General features: G+C 35.9%; 2 protein-coding genes across 3 annotated transcripts in view; one reads left to right on the plus strand and one right to left on the minus strand.

The window, feature by feature from the left end:
• Positions 1-23,517, minus strand: part of MAGI3 (membrane associated guanylate kinase, WW and PDZ domain containing 3) — a 270,859-nt gene that overhangs the window by 108,449 nt on the left and 138,893 nt on the right. The window lies entirely within an intron of this gene.
• Positions 8,698-10,316, plus strand: LOC309958152 (amidophosphoribosyltransferase-like; the record flags this gene model as incomplete). The annotated part of the gene is given in 3 exon segments (XM_082833804.1): positions 8,698-9,360; positions 9,362-9,846; positions 9,848-10,316. Coding segments are annotated over 3 exon segments (1,617 nt in total).

The raw sequence follows: 23,517 nt of genomic DNA on the forward strand, positions 1-23,517 counted from the left end.
CTGGATGCAATGCTGAGATGAACAGTTGCAAAGAAGAGGGTGAAGTACAATTTCATAAATGGGATATTTAAAGTGCGCAACTATTCAAAGAAATCATCACACTTTTCTGAGGTTGGGGACAAAATATTACAAATATCAATGAAATGTCAACTATAAAAGATTAACAAATTATATGGACTGGCATTCTTTAAGATTAATAATAATTAATGACAGAATATATTGGATACAGCAGTCATCATGGACTTCCTTGCTTCAAGAAACCAAAAACAACTTTCGTAAGGGGACAGAATATTATGCTTTCCACTTCAATGTGGTTCCAGGGAATTAATTTAAAAAAATAATTATTATTATAAAGTACAAATATCCTGAATAGGGAGATGGCTGTGGAATTACCAGAAGGCCAACAGAAACATTAGCTCACAGAGACACCACTGAGATTATCTATATTATTGAATTGTATATGAACTTCCAGCTTTTGTTTAAGGAGAGTTTCACAGAAACTTGACATTTCAAGAGTATGAAAACATCTACTGGGTGTTAATGCAGTTGTTAAACAAATAAGAAAAAAGATTCTTCATAATTGCATTCTTACCCAGCCAGCCTTTGCTTTTAAGTGTTAAGATTATTCTTTGACTTTTAAGTGATTTATAAATCGAGTTGATTTATGAAACTTAAAAAGAGATCTGTAAATCTTACATACACAGCTCAGGAGGGGAAAAGTCTATAACTGAAATCTCAATCATATGAATAAATCCAGGCACTCAAGTTTCAATATACAAATCCTCAGTCAAAAGAACTCATAACTCAAATTCATGCTTTCTGAGTGTATGCCAATTAATATTCACTACCATTTCTCTTTAAGGAATCAGTATATAAAATCACTGGTTATTATTTAGGTAAACATTGTGGCATGCTGGCATAGGTGTGGTCATGCAAGCAGCTGTAAACCAACCCAATTGCCAACATTTCATTGTCTTTTCTGTAAGGGTAGTCTAGGAGACTTTGTCAACCACTTGCCAAAGTCAAGATATGACATGTCTTTACTATTGTCTAATCCAGTAGTAATTATACAATTGAAAAGAAGAAAAACATAAGGTCAGTTTGGCATGTCTTGTTCTTATACATTCACGTTGATTCATGGAGACCACCCCTTTCTTTTCTAAACACTTTCAATATTTTATTAGTTTTATCTTTTACAATCTCTTCCAATGTCGCAGTTTAAACTTAGGGAAGTGGATTTGTGTTTTTCTCAATCTATGCCTTTTTGGAAACTGCGACATTTGTCTTGCCTCAGTCTCCTGGTACTTCCCCCATTCTCCACGATTTCACAAAGAATATCGACAATAACCCTGAGATCATACCTGAGAGTCCCTTTAACTCCTGCGGGGCAATTCAACTGAGTCTTGAAAACTTAATTTCATTTAAAGTGAATAATACTCTTATGATCTCATCTTTTTAAAATTTAATTTCCCTCATTTGAGGTTGTTTGTTTTATCTTTTACTGTTGGAAAAGTAATTCTTCCAGTTCAAGACTATGGAAGCAAAGTAAGAATGGTACAGAACTGATTTCTGCCTGTAAACTGCTACCAATAACGTCTTCTCACAGTAAGTCTACCTCTTCCTTCTCACTGCTCTTGCTTCAAACACAACCTTAAAAGCTCTTTGAGCTCTATGAAGTATCTAAACTCCTTCTGAGCTTTGGCCGATAGTAAAGGAAATTCTTCAATGTTTATTTTTTACAGTCTACTTAGCACTGTACAAATGTGATTGCGTTCCATCCAATTATCAATCACATACATCTTTTAAAAATCCTGAGCTGCTCAGAACATTCTTTGTACCCATAAGAATTTCGTCACATAACTTTTCGTTTAGAAATCTCTAGTCTTGGAACCACACCTATAGATGTCATAAACTTAAAAAAAAAAAAATCTGTTTTCCTCAAAGGCAAAGTACAGGCATAATCACATCCCACTTTTCTTCCTTACTATGATGACTGTAAATAGCCTGGTGAAGTTCCCCAGCAAACTGTTCAATCTAACTAGTTACACAACTGATGTTACTAACTAGTCATTTCCCATTAGACCTAGACTCAGAAGAGCATTGCATTTTATTGCTTCCTCTACATCCTGAGCTCCATGAAACTAGTGAAAAAGATACACATAAGCTTAACTCCAAACTGGCTCCTTGGTTCAAGGCAGGAGTTCCCTAAGACAAAATAAACCAAACTGCAGTCCACTTGTTTGTGAAACTGTAAATGGTATTTGAACAAGGCTTTTCTAGATAATCAGTATCTACACATTTCAAAGTAAAATATATTCTATGGCACAAAAGTTATTTAAAGTATCTTATACAGTTGTTAAACATAAAAGTTTGTCAGCTATCTTAGGACCAAGGTCATGGTTTGTTTTTACAGATTTAGTCCCAGGATCTAGCACACAGAACAAATGAGTCAGCTTAATTTTGTATCTTTAATTGTTCATTTCACCCTCTACATCATCTAATGCAGGAAATTTTAGAATGCTCACTTAACTGATACAGTATTCTTTGTATATACAAAACTATATATATATATACACACACATACATATATATTTTTTTGGCGGTACGCAGGCCTCTCACTGTTGTGGCCTCTCCCGTTGCGGAGCACAGGCTCCGGATGCGCAGGCTCAGCGGCCATGGCTCACGGGCTCAGCCACTCCACGGCATGTGGGATCTTCCCGGACCGGGACACAAACCCGTGTCCCCTGCATCGGCAGGCGGACTCTCAACCACTGCGTCACCAGGGAAGCCCTATACAAAACTTTATTTTAAACTGTTTCTTAAACGATGAAATTAACTTTATTTGGACTCTGTCAAAATGCTACAGTAAATTCTTCATTGACACAGCAAGCTCTACGTCTTTAAAAGTAAGTTTTAATTACAGCTTTTATGCCAATTCCTCAAATTCTGTTCATCAGAACACTGATGACTAGGACAGCTATTTTATGATAATAATTATTATATTGTACATATATGCTATATGTGTTCACTCATTTCTCATGAAAACCTTTAAGGTAGATATTATTATTCCCATTTTATAGGTAAGGAGCTGAGGTATAGAGAGGTTAAGTAACTCAGCCAAGGTTGTATCACTGGAAGTAGCAGACCTGGGATCTGAACCCAGTTAATCTGGCTCCAGAACCTGCACTATAAGCACTGTGCTAGAATACCTCCCTCCCTTCTTCCCTCCCTCCTTTCCATGAATTTCTTCTCTTGCTTAAGCTTACAAGAAAACAGGCTTAGAACACCATCTTTCATAAGAGCCCACCCTTCTATGAAAGTTACGTCTATCGTGTAAAAAAAGATTTACTGAGTCCTGAATAGTAGGCTCTTGCGGGTAAAGCAGTGAATGAGAGTGCACCCAACTGAACTAAAAGTCGCACAGGGAAGATGAACACTGAGAAAGAAATTTCAAACTCGAGAGCATTATGAAAGAGAAGCATAGAGCACTGTGGGAATCTATAATCTGGATCCTAAGTCTAGGGAGTCTAGGGAGCCGTCAGTGAGTAATCACACTGGAGCTGAAACCTGAAGGATAAATAGAAGCCAACTAGACAAAAAAAAAAAAAGGTGGGGGGATTGGTAGAGGGAGTGGTACATGCGAAGGCACTTACTTGAGGTGGGAAAGAACACAGTGCTGACAGGAACTGAGAGAAATCCAGTATAGCTGGTTCTTAGGAAGTGAGGAAGAGTTCACACAAGCTGAGACAAGAGTTCCAAGGGCCAGTGGGTTGAGCAGAACCTTGTGACAATAATTTAAAAGAACTTCAACTAACTCAGGTATGACACCAAGGACCTTCATAATTGCTCTAAGCTAGCAACTATGGATATATTCTTACTGGTCACATCTATATTTCATATTTGTGTTCAAATACCACCTTGTTATTTCTATTCAGTCTTTTATCTGTAAGAGGATTTTCAAGGTGTAAGAGGATATTCAAGGTTATAAACTTAGACAACCCCTATCAACATAACTCTTTAAGTGTTCCACTCTCATTATAGGCAAGTGGAACTTAATGAATTTTTTAAATAATTTATATAACTAAACCTTATTCTGTCCCAAATTTGAAAAGCACTAAATCTTCTGGAATCTCTTGAGCCACTTAGTGTTTAAAACTGGCCAGTTTTCAGTATTCTTCTGAGTTACAGTGTGAAGAAACACAGACTGAAGCGATCAAGCGGTGTTGCTGTCTTCCGCAGAATCCTGCTGCCACCTCACCAGTCAGGAGAAAGTCTCCTGCTAACAGAGGTCACGTTCTTTTTTTTTTTTCCCCTCAGGCTTTTAAGATATTATTGACATAAAATATACACATAAGTTTAAGCTATGCATGCAACGATTTGATACATGTATATATTGTTAAACAATTACCATAGTTAAGGTCAGTTTGTAACCCCATCCTTTCACATAATTACCATTTTATGTATGTGTGGAGATAGCACTTAAGATCTACTCTAACATCTTTCATGTATACCATCTGGTATGACAGTCATCACACTGTACATTAAAACCCCAGAACTCATCCACCTTAGAGCTGTATGTTTGTACCCTTTGACCAACATCTCCCCATTTCCCCCACACCTAGCCCCTGAAGAAAATGCACCATTCTGTTCTTTATTTCTATGAGAATATGAGTTTCTATTTCTATCTCTATTACATTCCACATGTAAATGAGAAGAAACAGTATTTGTCTTTGTCTGCTGGAGGTCACATTCCTTGTCTCTATTACAAATTAGGGAGTAGTACATATTAAAATGAGTGTCCATTCTCCACTGATTCCTGGAAGCAGCTATCATAAACACATTGGTCAGATTTCATCTACTGCCCTGGGTCCTACATCACTGGCAGTTTAAGGCCAAGTCTGCTGCTGCACATCTGGTCCTTTCCCAGCACACCCTAGAAATGTTTTCTCCCTCCCTCCTTTCTCTCCGTCCTTTCTTCCTTCCCTCCCTTCCTTGATTATTATTTTTAATGCATTTACCATCAGAAGAACTGGAAGCATAGCTAAAGTAAGAACTCTTTGGTTTAGGTAATCTGAAAAATCCCTGAACTACACCAAACTAAATATACCCATCCCTAAAAGCCTAACACTGTTTACTACATGTAGAATTCAATATTAATGCAGCATTGAAATTGCTTCATTATATTCAAATTATGTGTAAACAAAACTCATTATCATGCTGTATACTTTTTTTTTAAAGTTTTTTATGGTTTTTATTTGCTTAAATAAAGCAAGTATTTCTGTGTAGAATGTATTTGCAAGTAACAATCATTTCTCTAAAAAATTCTGATGCATGGCCAGGAATCCAAGTTATAAATATTATAAAAAGTTGGTGGCCCAGAGAATGCTGTTGTATCTATATTTGTTCTTACTTCTGAGGCAACTACCCCAGTCCTGCTAACACCCTGCCCTACCCTCTAACCTCCACACTCAACTCTTTCCCCTGCTGGTTTCAGTTTTGTGTCTACTCCACCTGGAGACTCACAGTGTTGTATACACATAAATACCGTTAGGGCAAAAGGCCTGCACATTGACCACCTGTTCACCTGCTCTTTGAAGCCAACACCCAGGCAGAACGCTGAAGTCCACATTAAGGAACTTCTGTTTTCATCTCTCCTCCCCGCTCGTTCTTACTACAAACAATGGGGTACATGTTGGCCTCCCTCACTGGATCTTAAGCCTGTGTGAAGCCAGGAACTATGTTTCGTTCATCTCTGTATCTACCCTCCAAAATACCTAGCACAGCTCTGAGTAAACACTCTCTTAAACACACCAAAATGATACTTGATAATGTGATTGTTATACTGACAGTTTTAAATGGAATTCATCTCCGACAAACACTTTTACTATAATCCTCACAGAAATCCCTTCATTAAACAGCACTGTTAAAAGTAAGTTTTGATTATAACAATGTGGTCAAACGCTCATAAGGTATTTTAAGTGAAAAGAGCAGGTCACAAAACAGAATATTCAGTGTGACCCCCAAATTGTAACATACCTGAGGATATGCAAATTTTTAAAATGTAAGGGTCATACAAAAACTCATACTTAAACATTAGCAATACTTAAAACATTATTGCAGGTATAATTATTGGGTGATTTAAAAAAACTTTTATCTTCATGGTTTTTGTATTTTCAAATTTTCTACAGTGATCATCTATTACTATAATGAGAAAAAACTTCTAAAAACTAGAAACCACATTTTCAAAAACTTTGCCCTTCAAAGGTCATTCATGGAAAAGGAAGCCTGACCCAGTGGAGCATTATGACAAAAAACTTGCAAAAGTTCTATGTAAAAGCTGATACTATTTGTCTAGGTTTTTCTTTAATCATTTGTTTTTAATAAGTAGTATTTTCCCCATACCGAGGTTAAATTCCAACCATTTTGCTTTTAACTGAAACTCTCAATTGATAAATAAGCTATAGAATATTCAAATCTACATTTGAAAAGTAAGATGAAAATCACAATTCTAGAAAAGACACAACAAAATCACCACAATTTTCCCTTTAAAAGTCATGCATCAGAAAGAGCAAAGTAAGATGAACCTTCCTAGCAGAAAACAGTAGAAAAAATAAGAAATCATCAAAAGTGGGTCTTTTTCTTTTCAAAGCTTTTATTTGATGGGATCATGTAGATTTAGTTCTTAAAAACAGTTTTTCTAAAATGCTATCCTGAGTCTATTTACAATTTTTTCTTTGTGGCACTCACATCAGTAATCATTAGCAAACCTGTCAGAATGCCAGATAACCAGTGCTGGATGGCACACGGAAATCTGAATCATAGTATTAATGCTTCATCCTTTTGACAAGAGGGTACAAAGCCCTCTATTGTGCCTTGTCATTTTCCCTGAAAACAGAAAACTGGGTTTTCTGCAAATCAAAGTTATATGCTTCAGCAGAATGTCCAGGACTTGAGGTAGAAGATCTGTTACTGATATTTCATTGTAGTAGCTAATAAAAAGATAGCTGAAAGGGAATACAGATGTGCTTGATTAGAAGTCTGAGTGGAAAAAAAATGACTATTACAGAATTCAGACTGCATTTTAAGATGCATCATTATGTAAACAATCTCAACTTCTAGGTTCAGGCAGTAGGCTGATATAATTAACCACTATTAAAAAAGGAATTTAATAGCTTCTTTTTCTCTGATATCTTTTAAAAATAGAAATTTATCCCAAGCCTTAGAAATTTTCCAAAGTAGATAGTTTAAAGGTCCTAAAAACTATATTACACATCAAAACTGATCTGACTCCAGGGAGAGTCAACATTCGTTAAAAAATAATTTGTTATTTCCCATCTTCATTTCTAATCTCTATGTTTCATCAGGAACATATTTAAAAGGATTTCTTTATCATCCTTACAAAAAATGTCAAAATTTCAAAGAAATATTTTTAGAGATAAATGGCCATTTCCATGTATATCCCCCTATTCAGATTCCTCCACTAAAAACCATTTCCCCCCCCACTCACCTCAACTATAAGTCTGAGTGAATCAGGACGTTTCAGAAAATGTCAACATAAATGAAAGTGTCAGAAGATCTCCAGTCTCCCATTTCCCATTAAAGGGTCTTAACAAACAAAAGAATACCAGCAAAAAAGAAAAAAAAAGAGGGAGGGCAGGAAAGAAAGAGGGATGGGAGGGAGGAAGGGTGAGATGGAAGGAAGGAAGGAAGGAAGGGAGGGAGGGAGGGAGGGAAGAAGGAAGGAATCTGTACCCCTAAACTAAACCAATAGCAAGGAAAGAATCTATTTCAAAAGACAATGGGAATTTCTATAAATTCCAATATCAATTAGTGAGAACTAAGAAACTGCAAAGTAAGAACCACAATCAAGGGTACCAAATGGCCTTACTAACTTGATAATCTGAATTTAGGTTTAAGAACTGAAAGGGAGTCTTCTGGGCAACATGACAATATAAGTCACTTTTACAAAAGGCTCTCTAATACAGAACAAAATGAGGAGAAATAATCAAAAATAGAAGGAAAAAAAGAGTTAATCTCTGTCCATTCAAATATCAACTCCAAAGAATACAAAACAATTTAGACTACACTGAGAAAATGCCCGAAGCTGACATACAACACCCTAGCTCATAAGCATAGCACATTTTGCAGACTCTGAGTACAAAATATTGATACATGTTGAATGTATATGTTGATCTACAAAACAAAAGGTATATAAGTTGCTGTTCCCAATCCCTAGGAGAGGAGATAGAAGCGTTCGGACAGAAATAGTGACAAAACTCCCAAAAAGTAGCTGCCTTTGGCACTAACCCCCTACACCTCCTCGGACATCAGAAAAACTAAACAGAGGCTATATGCCTCTACATCAAGCTGGAGAGTTTATGCGCTAATGGTAACAGTAAGTGGTACCCAGGTAAATAGGAAAAGTAGTCAAGAAAGAGCATTAATGAGTTTAAGCAAGGTAACAAAATTAGACTGGCATATTAAAAAGTTAACGTCTCTGTGTGTAGAATAAACAGAGGAGGGAGCCAAGAATAGCTATGGGCATGTAGTTAAAATGTGAGGGCCGGGTCGAGCCGCTGGTTAGGAAGCGGCTGCAGCTGGCCCGAGCTTCTGAGGCTTACAGGCCGAACGAACGACTGGTTGGTGCTTAGAGCCCTGCCGCAGCGGCGGGTCCCTCCACGTGCTTTCGGCGACGACATGGAGCTGGAGGAGTTGGGGATCCGAGAGGAATGTGGCATGTTCGGATGCATCGTCTCAGGAGAGTGGCCCACGCAGCTAGATGTACCGCACGTGATCACTCTGGGACTCGTGGGGCTGCAGCACCGGGGTCAGGAGAGTGCTGGTATTGTGACCAGTGATGCGAATTCAATACCAACATTCAAAACACACAAGGGAATGGGTCTTGTAAATCACAGCTTTACTGAAGACAATTTGAAGAAATTACATACTTCAAATCTTGGAATTGGACACACGAGGTACGCCACTACAGGACACTGTGAATTAGAAAATTGCCCGCCCTTTGTTGCTGAAACACTTCATGGGAAAATAACTGTGGCGCATAACGGCGAATTGGTAAATGCTGCTCGCTTAAGGAAAAAGCTTCTGCGTCACGGTATTGGTCTGTCAACAAGTTCTGATAGCGAAATGATCACCCAGTTACTGGCGTATACCCCTCCTCAGGAACAAGACGACACCCCAGACTGGGTGGCAAGGATTAAAAACTTAATGAAGGAAGCACCCACGGCATACTCTCTGACTATAATGCACAGAGATGTGATTTATGCGGTACGAGATCATTATGGAAACCGTCCTCTGTGCATTGGTCGTCTTATTCCTGTATCTGATATAAATGACAAAGAAAAAAAAATCTTCAGAAACAGAAGGATGGGTGGTGTCTTCAGAATCTTGTAGCTTTTTATCTATTGGTGCAAGATATTACCGTGAAATCTTGCCTGGAGAAATTGTGGAAATATCCAGACATAATTTCCAAACTCTTGATATTATACCAAGGTCTGAAGGAAACCCAATGGCTTTCTGTATCTTTGAATACGTTTATTTTGCAAGACCAGATAGTATATTTGAAGACCAAATGGTTTACACAGTAAGATACCGTTGTGGTCTGCAGCTGGCAATTGAAGCCCCTGTGGATGCGGATTTACTTAGCACTGTCCCGGAATCTGCTACGCCTGCTGCCCTTGGTTACGCAGCAAAGTGTGGGCTTCCATATGTGGAGGTGCTATGTAAAAACCGGTATGTAGGAAGAACATTCATTCAGCCAAACATCAGGTTAAGACAACTTGGTGTTGTGAAAAAATTTGGAGTATTGTCAGACAACTTTAAAGGCAAAAGTTCTTGTAGATGATTCAATTGTGAGAGGCAATACCATTTCACCCATAATCAAATTGCTCAAAGAATCTGGTGCAAAAGAGGTACACATTCGCGTAGCTTCACCACCAATTAGATATCCATGCTTCATGGCAATAAACATACCAACAAAAGAAGAGCTTATTGCCAATAAACCAGAATTTGAGCATATCTCAGATCATCTAGGAGCAAACAGTGCTGTGTATCTGTCAGTAGAAGGACTGGTTTCATCTGTACAAGAAGGGATAACATTTAAAAAACAGAAAGTGAAAAGGCAAGATATTATGGTTCAAGAAAATGGAAATGGTCTGGAATGTTTTGAAAAGAACGGTCATTGTACAAAGGAAGATGTTATGGTTCAAGAAAATGGGAATGGTCTGGAATGTTTTGAAAAGAACGATCATTGTACAGCTTGTCTGACTGGAAAATACCCTGTGGAACTGGAATGGTAGGTGCTAGGGGCAGACACGATGTTTCAAAACACAAAGTTAGTGGAGAAGCTATAGTGGTTACACCTCCATTTACTGTTACTCAGTACAGTGTGAAATGCCACATGCTTGTGTTATAAGTTTTGAGATTTTTTTCTGAAAAGGGTACCAAAGTGCTATGATTTCTTTAGTAATCCTAGATAAATATTTTGGTATTATCTAGGAACTTGGATGATCCTTTCAGTTTTATTTAATAGTTTAGTACTTTTATTTTTAGAAATCATATACATTTAACTTCAGATCATCAACAGTAATGCAACGAATCGGTAAATTTCTGTTTAAGAGAGGACTGCCAGGTACTCTACTCTCCCACAGGTTCTTAGAGAATTTTGTGGAATGTTTGAGAGTTATGGAAATTCAGTTATGGAATATTTTCATAATTGAACCTTGCTAATTACATATAATACAACAATATGTGGTATTCTTTTTTTTTTTTGCTCAAGCATTGGCTAGCCTTTTTCACCTGGTCAGAGAAGGCAGGTGATCAGTGGCATTTGCCAGGTCCACGCTTTAAAGAGTTTGCAAGAGGTTAGACTAAGGTGTTGTGATGCAAACAGGACATGTGAGTTAAGTATAACATTCCATGCAAACCTTGAATCCATTATATCCCAAAGTTACCTAGCATCAAGAGTTCTCTTTAAAAAAAACAAGACAGAAGAAACACCTTTTTGTGCCTCACTTTCCCCACCTGCGCAATGAGGTGCTTATATTACTAAATTAAATAACTTGCAGCAGTTATTTTGGTGGTTAGAGCCATCATTCCACCCCTCAGTTTTAAGACAGTGCATGATTATTAGCTTTTGAAATGTTGGCCACTGGTCTGCAATTGAGATTTCAAGAGGGAGACATACAGCAGTAATTTGCAACCTATCTTTGAGATGCTCTGAGAATGACTGTAAAAACATGGCTGTGCAAAATATTTTCCTACATTTGACTAGAAAGTATGATCCATACTACGTAGTGCCCTTATAGTAGAAGCCCAGCAAGTAACCTGGTACATTTGAAGTAAAAAATAACTTTTTAGATTCTAACAAACCTTTTATCCTTAATTTGATTATATGCTTTTTTAATGAAGTGCTTGATCACTTGCAAATATACTGTGTATGCAATGAGATGATCAAGTAGAAACATTGCAGGGGCCAATTTTACGGAACAAGGAGACAACAACTTTTTTCACTTAGCATGCTCCTCTAATTCCGAGCATCAACGTATCACTTTTTCTACTTTGTTTTATTGGGATCTAATGAATTAGATTTTTTTTAAGGTTTTTGTTTGTTTTTTAACATCTGAGATTTAAAACTTTAAAATGACTTACCCTCAACCCTTGTTTATGTAAGATTTTTAAAACATAAAAGTGTTTGTTTCTGTGTTATTACCATGAATTGGTGTACCTAGTGTCCAAATCCACCTATAATTGTAATATTTATTAATAACCATAATCTTTTGTCTTCATTTGGTATTTAGTCTCATGTGTTGTATCATGGCAGGCCAAGAGAAAACGCTGACAGCTCTTTAAGCCCATGTGCAGAGGGCAGCAGTGGGTCAGATAACCCTGTCGTGGTACCACAAGCAAACTGGCATCTGAATAAAGCCCTGGGACCATTTGTGTGTATAGCCTCTTGCCTTAAATGTATTCCTCATGGCAGCATATGGAGGAGGCAAGACCTTATGGGTCAGTTTTGAACCAGCCTTACTTTGATTTTTTTAAAAACAAGAGACTCAGGGAAAGTACTAAACCAAAATCTCTGATTTGACTTTTCTGTTTTCCATAGTTTTTATTTTGTTTTATTGAGATGCTTTTATAAAGGAAAATGGTACTGTGACAGTTTGGTAATTCTACAAATTTCTTACTCTTTCTCCATCATGGCCTTTTATTTCACAAGTTTCTGAAGTGTGAATTACAATTTTATACCAGTGTAATCTCAAATGTTGTTTAACTGCTTTAAATTTTTATAGGTATTGTAAACTGCAGAGCAAATGAGAAATGTGTTTTCACAGGATCTATATTGTGAACTAAACTAAGCCTACTTTTTGTGACTTCCTTGTGATGCGTTGGTGACAAATATATGTAATGAGTATATTTAAAAAAAAAAAAGTGAGGGCCACTGTCCAGGTGAGAGATGATTTAGATCAGTAATGGGAATGGAGGAGCGGATGGATTTGAAATTCACTGTATATGCCCATATATAAGTAAAGTTTTTCAATACCAAACACTGTCCTTACAAGAGGAAGTTGTCTTATATTTGAACCTTACAAAGTCTCAGATTACAGAATGATTTATAAGTTATTTTATTTTGAAAAAATACAAAGTACTGTCTGAAGAAAGCATGTTACCCTGAACCAACAACTGTGTAAGAGACAATCTGACACAATTGCTGGGGAGATGTGACGGTGGGGGCGGGCGGGGATCAAATAAAATGAGAAGATTTAGTAATTATTCCTTGGGGTACTACACAACTGCATGTGGCAGATGTCACTGTCAAGCAATCTTTCAATGATAGGTTGTTTGTTTGTTTGTTTAAGGGAAGAGGTGCCTTTATTTTTTTATTTTTTGGCCCTGCCACACAACTTGTGGGGTCTTAGTTCCCCAACTAGGGACTGAACCCAGGCCCTCGGCAGTGAAAGTGCAGAGTCCTAACCACTGGACCACCAGGGAATTCCCTCAATGATCACTTCTGGAAAAAAGCAATTCAGTCCATACTTAGGTTATGAGATCATAAATATATGTCAACAACAAAAGTGAAGGGAAAAATTTTTGCTCTAATTTTACTTGTGGCTAGGACAGCACTATACACAGATTTAAAAACTACAATATCTCAAACAATTTAGATGGAAGAGAGGAGGAGGTGAACTAGGAAACTGTGTTAGGTAACTCATTCCAGTGTTGACACAATACCAAAGGTGTAAGTTGAAGAGTTTGCACAAACTTTTTACAAGAAATAGTGGGAAAAGTAGTATTTCTAAATTTCATTTTAAATATATGTGTAATTAAATTAAATTTTAGAGGTAGAAATCTGATTTTATCCCTAAAAGTTTACATTCATACTGCCTAATCAAAAGGATATGTATTTTTTTAAAGTGTCTTTTAAAAAACTGTGGGATAGCTTAAGCTTAACTACAGGGCCTCCTCCTATTTGGATATTCATGAAATTGTGAATAGAATTCATTAGCCTTAGTAATATATTTGACAGGAAGATTCAGGGGAAAAGAGACAACAGAAAAGATCACTCCAGGCTTCTAACTTGAATAACCAGGAACTTTAAGTTCCATTTGAATAAAAGACATAGAAAGGGGAAGAAATGGACTTCCCTGGTGGCACGGTTGGCAGGTTAAGGATCCACCTGCCAATGCAGGGGACACAGGTTCAAGCCCTGGTCCAGGAAGATCCCACATGCCGTGGAGCAACTAAGCCCATGCGCCACAACTACTGAGCCTGTGCTCTAGAGCCCGCGAGCCACAACTACCAAGCGCACGTGCTGCAACTACTGAAGCCCACATGCCTAGAGCCGGTACTCCACAACAAGAGAAGCCCTCGCAATGAGAAGCCCGCGCACCGCAGCAAAGAGCAGCCCCTGCTCGCCTCAGTTAGAGAAAGCCCGCACGCAGCAATGAAGAACAGCCAAAAAAATAAATGAATTTAAAAAATTTTTAAAAAGAAAGGGGAAGAAACAAGTTTGGGATTTGAGGCAGAAAATCAGGGTAAGGTTTGGGGTATGTTATTTGAGATGCTAGTGAAACAGATACCATGTGAAAATATCAAGAGATCTGAATTTAGAGCTGTAAATTGGGAGTCTTTAGCTCACAACAAATATCTGGCCTTGGTAGAGATGTGGGGTGATGTAAGCTGGAACAACTTTTCTGAAAGGCATTATGGCAATATCTATCAACACATACTTGCATGTCTTCTGGCAGAAGAGCTCTACTGAAGTTATATTCACACAAAAATGTAAAAAAACATAAAAGATGAATGTTTATCACAGCATTATTTATAAGGAATTTAAATGTCCAACTATAGGTAACTGGTAAGTAAGTTATAAATGATGAAATATATCTTCAATTACTGAGCTATGATGGAGTTTAAACATGTTGTTGAGTAAAATAGAGGGAGTTGTAGAAGGGAGCATTTAGTGCAAGATGTCATTTATGAAATTGGTACACTTTTCTTACATATATTTATGCAAAAATATATTCTAAAATATGCTTATCTCTGAGTAGCAAGATGTTGAAGTATTTTACCCTCAGCTTTGTAATTTTCTATATTGTTTGAGAGGCTAAAGACAACAACAACAAAAGCATACCATTTTTTAGAACTCTATAAAGCTTATTTTTTTCCTTTTTCTCAAGTGTTTAAGAATTAGAGCACAACATAATCTTAGAGGTAAACAAACAAAAAAACAAAAACAAAAGAAACAGGAGAGGAAGACCACCCTGACTGTACAACTGGCTTTCCGACTTCAGGGCTGCATAACTAGGAACATATTGTCAAAACTGGAGCACCACCCCAGGCTTGAGACCGAACAATTAGGCTAGAGAAGTCAGTCCTGGTTGACCTAAGCCTGTAATTTGATTAATGAAATGAATAGTGACTGAGTGTTTAACAGGTCACTCACAGAACTGGTTCCTGAACTCTGACCCAGGGATAATGTGATTTAGGACAAGTTACTGTAAGACCACATCTTAAGGATTAGTAAATTATGTACATGAAAACACAGACTGGAGAAAAGCAATTAAATAGCCTGACTCCACTAAAAATATTTCCCGTGAAAAAGAAAAAAGAATAGAAAGATTATATGATAGAGGCCAGCCTCTCCCTTAAAGAAAATAAAACCAAAAGACAGAAGGATAATAGTACAAAACATCAGGCACTGCACTAGTGTTGAAGCTATAGAAACCATAATATAGTACCTGCCCTGGTGTTAGGGTGTCACAGACAAGTATAAGCAAATAACTGCTAAAACCAGTGAGAAAGCACGTAGAAGGTGCATGAGAGAATGTAGCTAAGAGAAAATAAATAATTGTGTTTAGTGGGGAAAACCAGTTAATCTAGGCTGGGAGTATGGATGGGGCGCATGGGATCAGGACCACGGTGGGCGTTCCAGGCAAGGGGAAGAGAATGCACAGTGGCAGGGTGGTGGTGGATTATAAGGCTAGAGAGAGATGCAGAAAGCTCAGGTAACAGAAGGTTTTACTTATGTCACTGAAGGGTCAGAACATGACTCTAGTGAAGAAGTGACTAAAATTTTTACCAGGGGAATGACATAGCCAGACTTCTTTTTCGATGGATCCTTCTGGCAACACTGTGGACTACGAAGACAAGGAAAACAGCTGGAGGATACCAAGACCAGCACAGAATAAATTTAGCCGCAAACCCATTAATACTGGCAGTAGAAGCAGTAATAGAAGAATCAATGCAGCAGAAAATTGGATTGGTGAAATAGGAGGCAACTCAAGAAACATACACTGATAATAAGAAATTAACCAAGATAGGAAATGAATGATCACAGATTTGCAGAGTGCTGTAATCCAAACTTCAAATGATAGGGGTCCTTGAAGGAAAAAAGAGAATGAACTAAACAGTTAATAAACAAGGAGTGCAGTTGAAGAAAACTGAAAGTTTTTAAAGGAATGAAATTGGAAATTGAAAGGTTTACCATGTCTCAAAAAAAGAAGGAAAAGAAAAACAACAGCATCATAAAAACACAAATTTAAATTCTGTAGGTTTTGGGGTGGAGGTGCAATCTCTAAGTTTCCCAAAAGAAAGACTAGATATTATTTAAAGAGTCAAGATCGAGAGAGATTAAGATGGTAACTCCACGGTGAAAGACATGAGGTGGTGTCTGTGCTCCATCTGCTTGACGGAAAAGCCTTTTCAGAGTTGTGGTGGTAGTGGTGGTTTAAAAAGAGTTTTTGTTTCCTCTATCTTTTCTTCCGCAAACAATGGAAGGAGTAATCCAGAGCTCTATGACAAGCTAAAGAAAGCCTTGTAATTTAGAGCTGCTGTAGGCAAATACTATATAATATTATTACTGTGAAAAAATAAACAAGTGACACATGAGAAAGAATTAAGAGACACAGGCAAGGTAACAAGACCAACAGATACAGAAAGCAGGCACAATCCAAACTACCTTATTTTTCACGGTGAAAAGTCAGAAATTACTGCCTCACAGAGAAATATAAATTAATCACAGTTAGGTTGGAAAAAGTTTGTGGTAAGTTCAAGACTAACATCAATTCTTTGTAGCTCCTTAAAAACATACACCTTCATATATTATATGATTATATCACCTTGTTACTGATATTATGAGGCACTTTTTTTTAACATCTTTATTGGAGTATAATTGCTTTACAATGGTGTGTTAGTTTCTGCTGTATAACAAAGTGAATCAGCTATACGTATACATATATCCCCATATCATCCCCATGTGACCCTCTAGGCGGTCACAAAGCACTGAGCTGATCTCCCTGTGCTATGCAGCTGCTTCCCACTAGCTATCTATTTTACATTTGGTAGTGTATATATGTCTATGCCACTCTTTATGAGGCAGTTTTATAATACACAGTTAGGATTAAACTCTCAAGAAAAAATATGATTCATATTGTACCTTAACCTCAGTAAACTTCATATAATACTTTGTTAAATTTTAAATCTAAAATTAATACCAAAAAATTCAAAAATTTTAAAAAAGTAAAATTAAAACCACAGAGCACTTTTGCTGCTCTTAAGAAGACTATCCTACTTAAAAGAGGGACTAGTAGATGACAAAAAGACCATTAAAAAGTATTCTTAGTTATCAAGGGCTTTTAAAGAGTCAGATGTGAGGATTTTAGACAAGATCTTAAAAAGTAAGAAAAATTGGCAAAAAATTAAACACTTGCTAGTGATAAGATCATGGGTTACTCTGTCTTGTCTTAAGTTTTTTTGTAAATGTTGTTACTATTTTTACAATTCAAAACAAAACTAGAAAACTCCCAAACACAAAATCATAGGTATATTTTGTTTATAAATATAAAGACAAAGATATACATATTAATACTGACTGAAAAGGAATCTGCAGACATGGAAATAAAGTTTAATGTTCAGTTCTATTTCTGGGCAGCTGTGTGCATTTATAATATAAAAATTTAATGAAAAACTGAGATACAAAATGATTCATAGTTGACTCTACAAAAATGACATACTGTACATAATTTTTCTTACAAAGTATGAATGATCTTTAAGCAGTAAGGGTATATTTATGTGATAATAATTTTAATTAAATTACCTAGTCAATTCAGTGAAGAACCAATTTAACTGATTTTATTTGTTAAATTAATGATTACTAATTGTTTGGGTTATAATTATATATCTGTCATTGAACAATGCTATATTATAAAATTTAAAATAACAACTCTTACTTTATAGCAGAGGTTTAAAAATTGTTGTAAGAACAGAATTCCACCTTCAAAGAAATTTTATGAGGACTTCAAATGTACAAAAATAGATAAACTGTTGAGTTCAATTTGAAAAACATTGCTTCACCAGTCATAGATTTATCAGATTAACCATAGGAGGTTGTTTTAGTTCCTCAATATGGCTGCAATATGCAACAGCCACCTCAAAGGGGGAAACAGGGATTTCTGTTAATATAATGTTATATATTAAGGCTTCCCAAAAGTATAGTTAGTCAGTGATAGTGCCCTGCTTTCTCCTTTTTCTTTTTCCAAGACAACTTTTGTTAAAATGTAACTTCTTCTTTTACAAATTGAAAAGGGAGGAGGAAAAACCACTAGAAAAAAATGGCAAAAATTAATGACTAGACAGTTCACAGAAAAAGAAATGCAATGACCTGTAAACACAGAAAACGATATTCAACTTCACTCATAATATGATAAATGCTAATTAAAACAACATAGATACCTCTTCTCACCCATCAGACTAATGAAACATTCAACACCGTTGGTGAGGTTGTGAAGAAACAGGCATTTGTATAAATTGTTGGTGGGTGCAGTAGTATACCAAGAGGGGGGGTGATGTAAACAGACCATGCCAGGTGCCCACAATAAGGAAGTACACTGTCCACAGAGAATTTATGAACTAAAACTAAAGCTTGATCTGCTCCTTATCATCACGTGATGGCAATTTTTCTAAATGTCAGCAATAAAATGCTCTCTGAGAAAAATCTCTCATTGTTCCAAATTCCAAATAATTGTTGCGGTTGTTGTTGAGTTTTAATAACATATATGTAAGCTTCAAATTCGACACTTTTATTACTTATTTCTTAAACACTGAACTATACATGGAAGTTAATTTGGAGAACTCCCAGTTTGGCCCCTGATATACATGGACTCAGTTCTACACATTCATTTCAGAAGTTAAGTCTGTAATGTTTTGAAATGGTTCAAACTCCATTTGAGCACACTTTGCCTCTAGCCCCTGTGTTACACTACATACTCCTGCATTTAAGCAATAGATTCAAAATAAACAATGACAGCTGTATGCTTTTTCTCTTTTCTAGGTTACCTTTTTTTCTGGTGGGAAGTTTTAGATGAGTTAATCAGACACAAAAATACTTGCAGACAGCCAGAATTAGCCTTGAACAATGACTAGTAAAACATAGAGCTTTAAAAACAGTTATTTAAAGAACAATGCACGGAAACTGTGGTTAAGGTCATTCATTATACAACAATAAAACATAAGGAAATGGGCACTTACATAGAAAAAAGAATCAAATTTTGAAGAAACCTAGGAGAGACAACAAAAGATGCTGCTCTTACATTACTAGAAGAAACCAAAAGGGCAATGTTTATTTGAATGCCTGGTTATTAACTAGCAGATCAAATAGTGTTACTGTTCACTATCATTCCATCATTTTCTCTTGACTTTGTACAAAAAGAAAAACTTCAAGAGTTTTTTTTATTTTTAACCAAATATAATAAAAATTCAAGATGAATTTTCTGGGGGAGATATTTTAGCAAACATTTTCTGTAATGTACTCTTTATTTTAAAATTTATTTTTACCAGCATGATTGTCTATTCAAATGTTCAATAAAAGGAAATATTTAATGTATATATTTTGTTTCTATCATTATATTTTATTTCATGGTCATTTCTGAAAATAATTTTATCATATAAAAGAGGGATGTATTAAAAAAATTACCTGCTCTAGGCTCAAATACACTAGCTATGTCCCTGTGGGGTACAAAATGATACAAACAGTGTGGAAGAAAAAATGGGGACACTTATATAATAACAAACATAAACAGTGGGAGGCAAAACCAGAAATTAATAAAAATAGTTACCTATGATGGACGTGGTGAAAGGACTGAGGTAAGGGGTAGACATAGAAAATCAAAAGTATACATTTTTATACAGTTTGACTTTTGAACCATACAAGTGTTTTATACATTCAAGAGAATAAAACTAAATTAAAAAATCTAAATCTTAACATTGAAAACAAATGGAAATAAATGAACTTAATCACCTATCAAATTGGTAATATAACCACATGAAGACAAAAAAATATTTCAAGTCACTTGTGAACATAGTACTCTGACTAGCATCCTTACTGGGATATATTCTAAGGATAATAAAAACTGCAAAGAAATCTTAAACTTCACATAATGGTTGTGATATTAGTATTAGTTTTTATAATTTTGAACCTATTTTACTTGCACTATAGGATAAAACAAATAGGTAATTATGTAAATGTTATTAGAAACCAAGATGTGCAATAGAAGGCAAAAGCTACAACTTTAAAATTGTAGTGCTAACTTTGTATAGATATCAACATGAAGCCATAACTTAAAAATATATATGCATATATAAACATAGTTAGAATAAACATGCATATATATACACATCCTAATTATATCCATTAGAGGCAATGACATTCCAACAGTAATGAACATCTCTAATGCTTGTATCTTGCTTTCTAAATCCCCTTCTCCATTAAAAGGAACCAAGGCTTCTTGGAGAAATGACTCATTCCAGATCTGGGACAGGGAAAATATAAGTGAGCCTAGGTCATTATGTTTTTCTAGAAAGTAAGGGAAAAAATAATGAAGGGCTGTCAAAAGGGCACTAGAGCCAACTTTGAGAGTCTCTCACCAGCCATTTGAGAGAATTTAAGCATTAAAAAGAATAACAGTTATAACTGTAACAAATTGAATAAACAAAAATCTGTGAGTCCATAATACTGCTCTAAAAAGAGAGAGAAAAAAGGGATTTCATCTGTAACCAGTGGAGGGGACTATAACACCAAACTTCCTGTCCTCAAAACTTCTCATTAAAAGTAAAGAATTAAGCATTTATCCTGCCTTTTGGGGAAAGAACTGTTTATCTCCAGCAGAAGAGGAAAAGTTCTTTACCTAAGAATGCCAGCTAATAGGTATAGAAGGAATGACAGAATTATCAATGAAATAATTACCTCACAGATTACTTGCTAATTTAAATGGGAAAATTATATTATTACATAGAAAATATCAAACTTAGTATTGCTAACAGTGTGACATCCTCCGATACAATACAGTATGAAGTATACAGCACCACCTATGACATATTCTTGCCAAAAATTTGTGTCTGATTACACCAAGCCTTTAGACCTACTTTCCAGTTTACAGGAATTACAAAGAATAAAGGAACAAGATAAATGATGCTATGAGGAAACAATCAGACAAATATAGAATTTAGAACATTCTGGTTTCTTAAAAAAGTAAATGTTCCCCTCCAAAAAGAAGAAAAAGTTCTAGAATAAAAGAGACTAAAGAGGTGTAACACCCAAAGGTAACACGTGAACCTTGACTGGATTCTTTTTAGGAAGGAAAAAAAAAAAAGTCTATAAAACATTGAGATAATCAGCTAATATGGCCTGAATAGTAAGTGATATTAAGAAATTATTGTTAATTTTCTTACGTGTGATAATGGTATTGAAAGGTATAATATTACAAGGTATAACAGGAAATATATGCTAAATATCAGGAATGAAGTATCATAAAGTTTGCAATTTACTTTGAAATGGTTTGGCTAAACATCTACATTCACTCAAAGGTGAGTATTGAATTATAGGTGATGGTAACATTACATGGGTATTCATTATCCTATTCCTTTCAAGTTTTTTTGTAGGTTTGAAAATTTTCATAACAAAAAGTTGAAAAAATAGAGAATTCTTTAGTAAACACAGAATTAACTAATCCTAGCAATATGTACTTCAGTGGGGCACATAATTCACAAAAAGACATAAAAACAAATTCTATGTTTTCTGTCATTGTGCCAATTAGGAGTCAATCTCGTATCTTTTATTTCCCTCAGTCAGAAGCGAAACAGCAGTCAGAAACATCTTCCTTACCTTAGGCAAATCGACTTCTCTACAGTTCTAGATTTTCTCAACAGAGGAGGAATTTTCTTCCACCTGACTGCCACTTCACCTCAGCTCAAAGTCCTCTGAAGCCCAAGTTAATGTAAATGAAGTTGTACTGAATGCTGAAAGCCTTTTAAACCCTCCACTGGGTACCAAGTTTTACACCTTGGCTTATGGCCTAGATAATACATCCTTAAAGATAACACAGTCTTTATGCCCTTTCCTCTCTATTTAACATGCTCTTCACTGGGGTGCTCTCATCAACTCCCACAACTTCTCTAAATGATCACTTATATTCTCATAATTCCCCAAAGGATATCCCAACTCATATCTTTTCCCCTACTTGCAAACTCTTGTGCCTACTAAGTGTTTTCACCCAGGTGTCCCCAACGTTCCTCAAGAACAGCAAGCCCAAATGGGAATTCCTCATCATCCCTCCTCCCTTTTAAAAATATATACCATAATTTGCCTCAGCAGCCAAATTAGAAACCTAGGCATCAATCCTGGTTCTTCTTACCCTTCAATGACATATCAAATTAATAATACTATTACTAAAAATTGCAACAATAATTACTATAGTAGTTAACACGTATTACTAACTATGTACCTGGCACCATTCTATGCTCTGTACATAAATTAATTCATTGAATCCTCACACAATCCTATGAGATAAGTATTGTGTTTCTTCTCATTTTACAAATGAGGAAATCAGACACAGAGAAGTTTAGTAATTTGACAAAGTTCACAAAGCTACTAAGTGGCAGAATTAGGATTTGAACCCAGGTGTTTTGGCTCTAGAGTCTGGTTTCTTTAACTAATACACTATGCCTTCCCCTCATTCACCAAATATTATTGATTTCATCTTCCAAATATTTCTCAAACTCATTCAATTCTCTCCATTTTAATGACCACTGTCCTAATCCAGGTCACCATCATCTTTTGCCTGGTGACGCCAATGGCTTCTTAACTGGACTCCTGCTACCAGCCCTGTTCTCCAATGTACTGTACAAAGCTGATTACATCACACCTCTGCTTTCATACATAATCTTAATGGTTTCCAACTGAACTCAGAATAGCATTCAAATCCCTTAATGAGGTTTATAGAGTGTCCAGCTTTCCTCTTCAGCCTCATTTCCAGCCTCAATTCCTCTGAGGTTCCCTCTCCATCACCACTGTAATTCTTATATTCCTCACATGCCAGTTTTTCTAAATGAACACTCTTCCTCCAACCCCTGGTTTGGCTATTTCTTATATAACCTTTACATCTACATTCATGTCTGTGCATGGATGTCATTTCTTTGGAGATCTCCTGATCACCCAACTCTTAATTGCCTTAGTTATTAGTTAGATAGTATTTAATTCCTTAGGGCCCTGTAATAATTGTATCAAATATACACACCCTTATGCTTTATCAAACTTCACTATAACAGTCTATTACTTGTCTGTCTCACTCCCTAAACTGCGAGCATTTAGGAGAACAGGGACAATGTAATGAAAACAAAAGCTCAATAAATACTGAAGAATAAACAAAATGCAATAGAACAACTTAAAGCCTTCATCAAATAAAACAACCTTCTTGGTCTAATCCTATTTCTTTTCCTTTATAAATCTAATAAATCTTATCTTCTGGAATATTCTACTCAAAATATTTTATTTTTAATAATCTTCCACATTACTCAAATGATCTCCATTATTCATTTATCTTCTCAAAACTTTGAACTATAATAGTTAAGTGAAAACTATAGAGAGCATATAGCTTAACAAAATCTGCTATCTTTTAATCTCTACATGCAGTTTTCAAAAGAACATTTTACAAAGCAATTGCCCTT

Source organism: Leucopleurus acutus, assembly GCF_964270905.1.
Source record: "Leucopleurus acutus genome assembly, chromosome: 2".
NCBI lineage: Eukaryota > Metazoa > Chordata > Mammalia > Artiodactyla > Delphinidae > Leucopleurus > Leucopleurus acutus.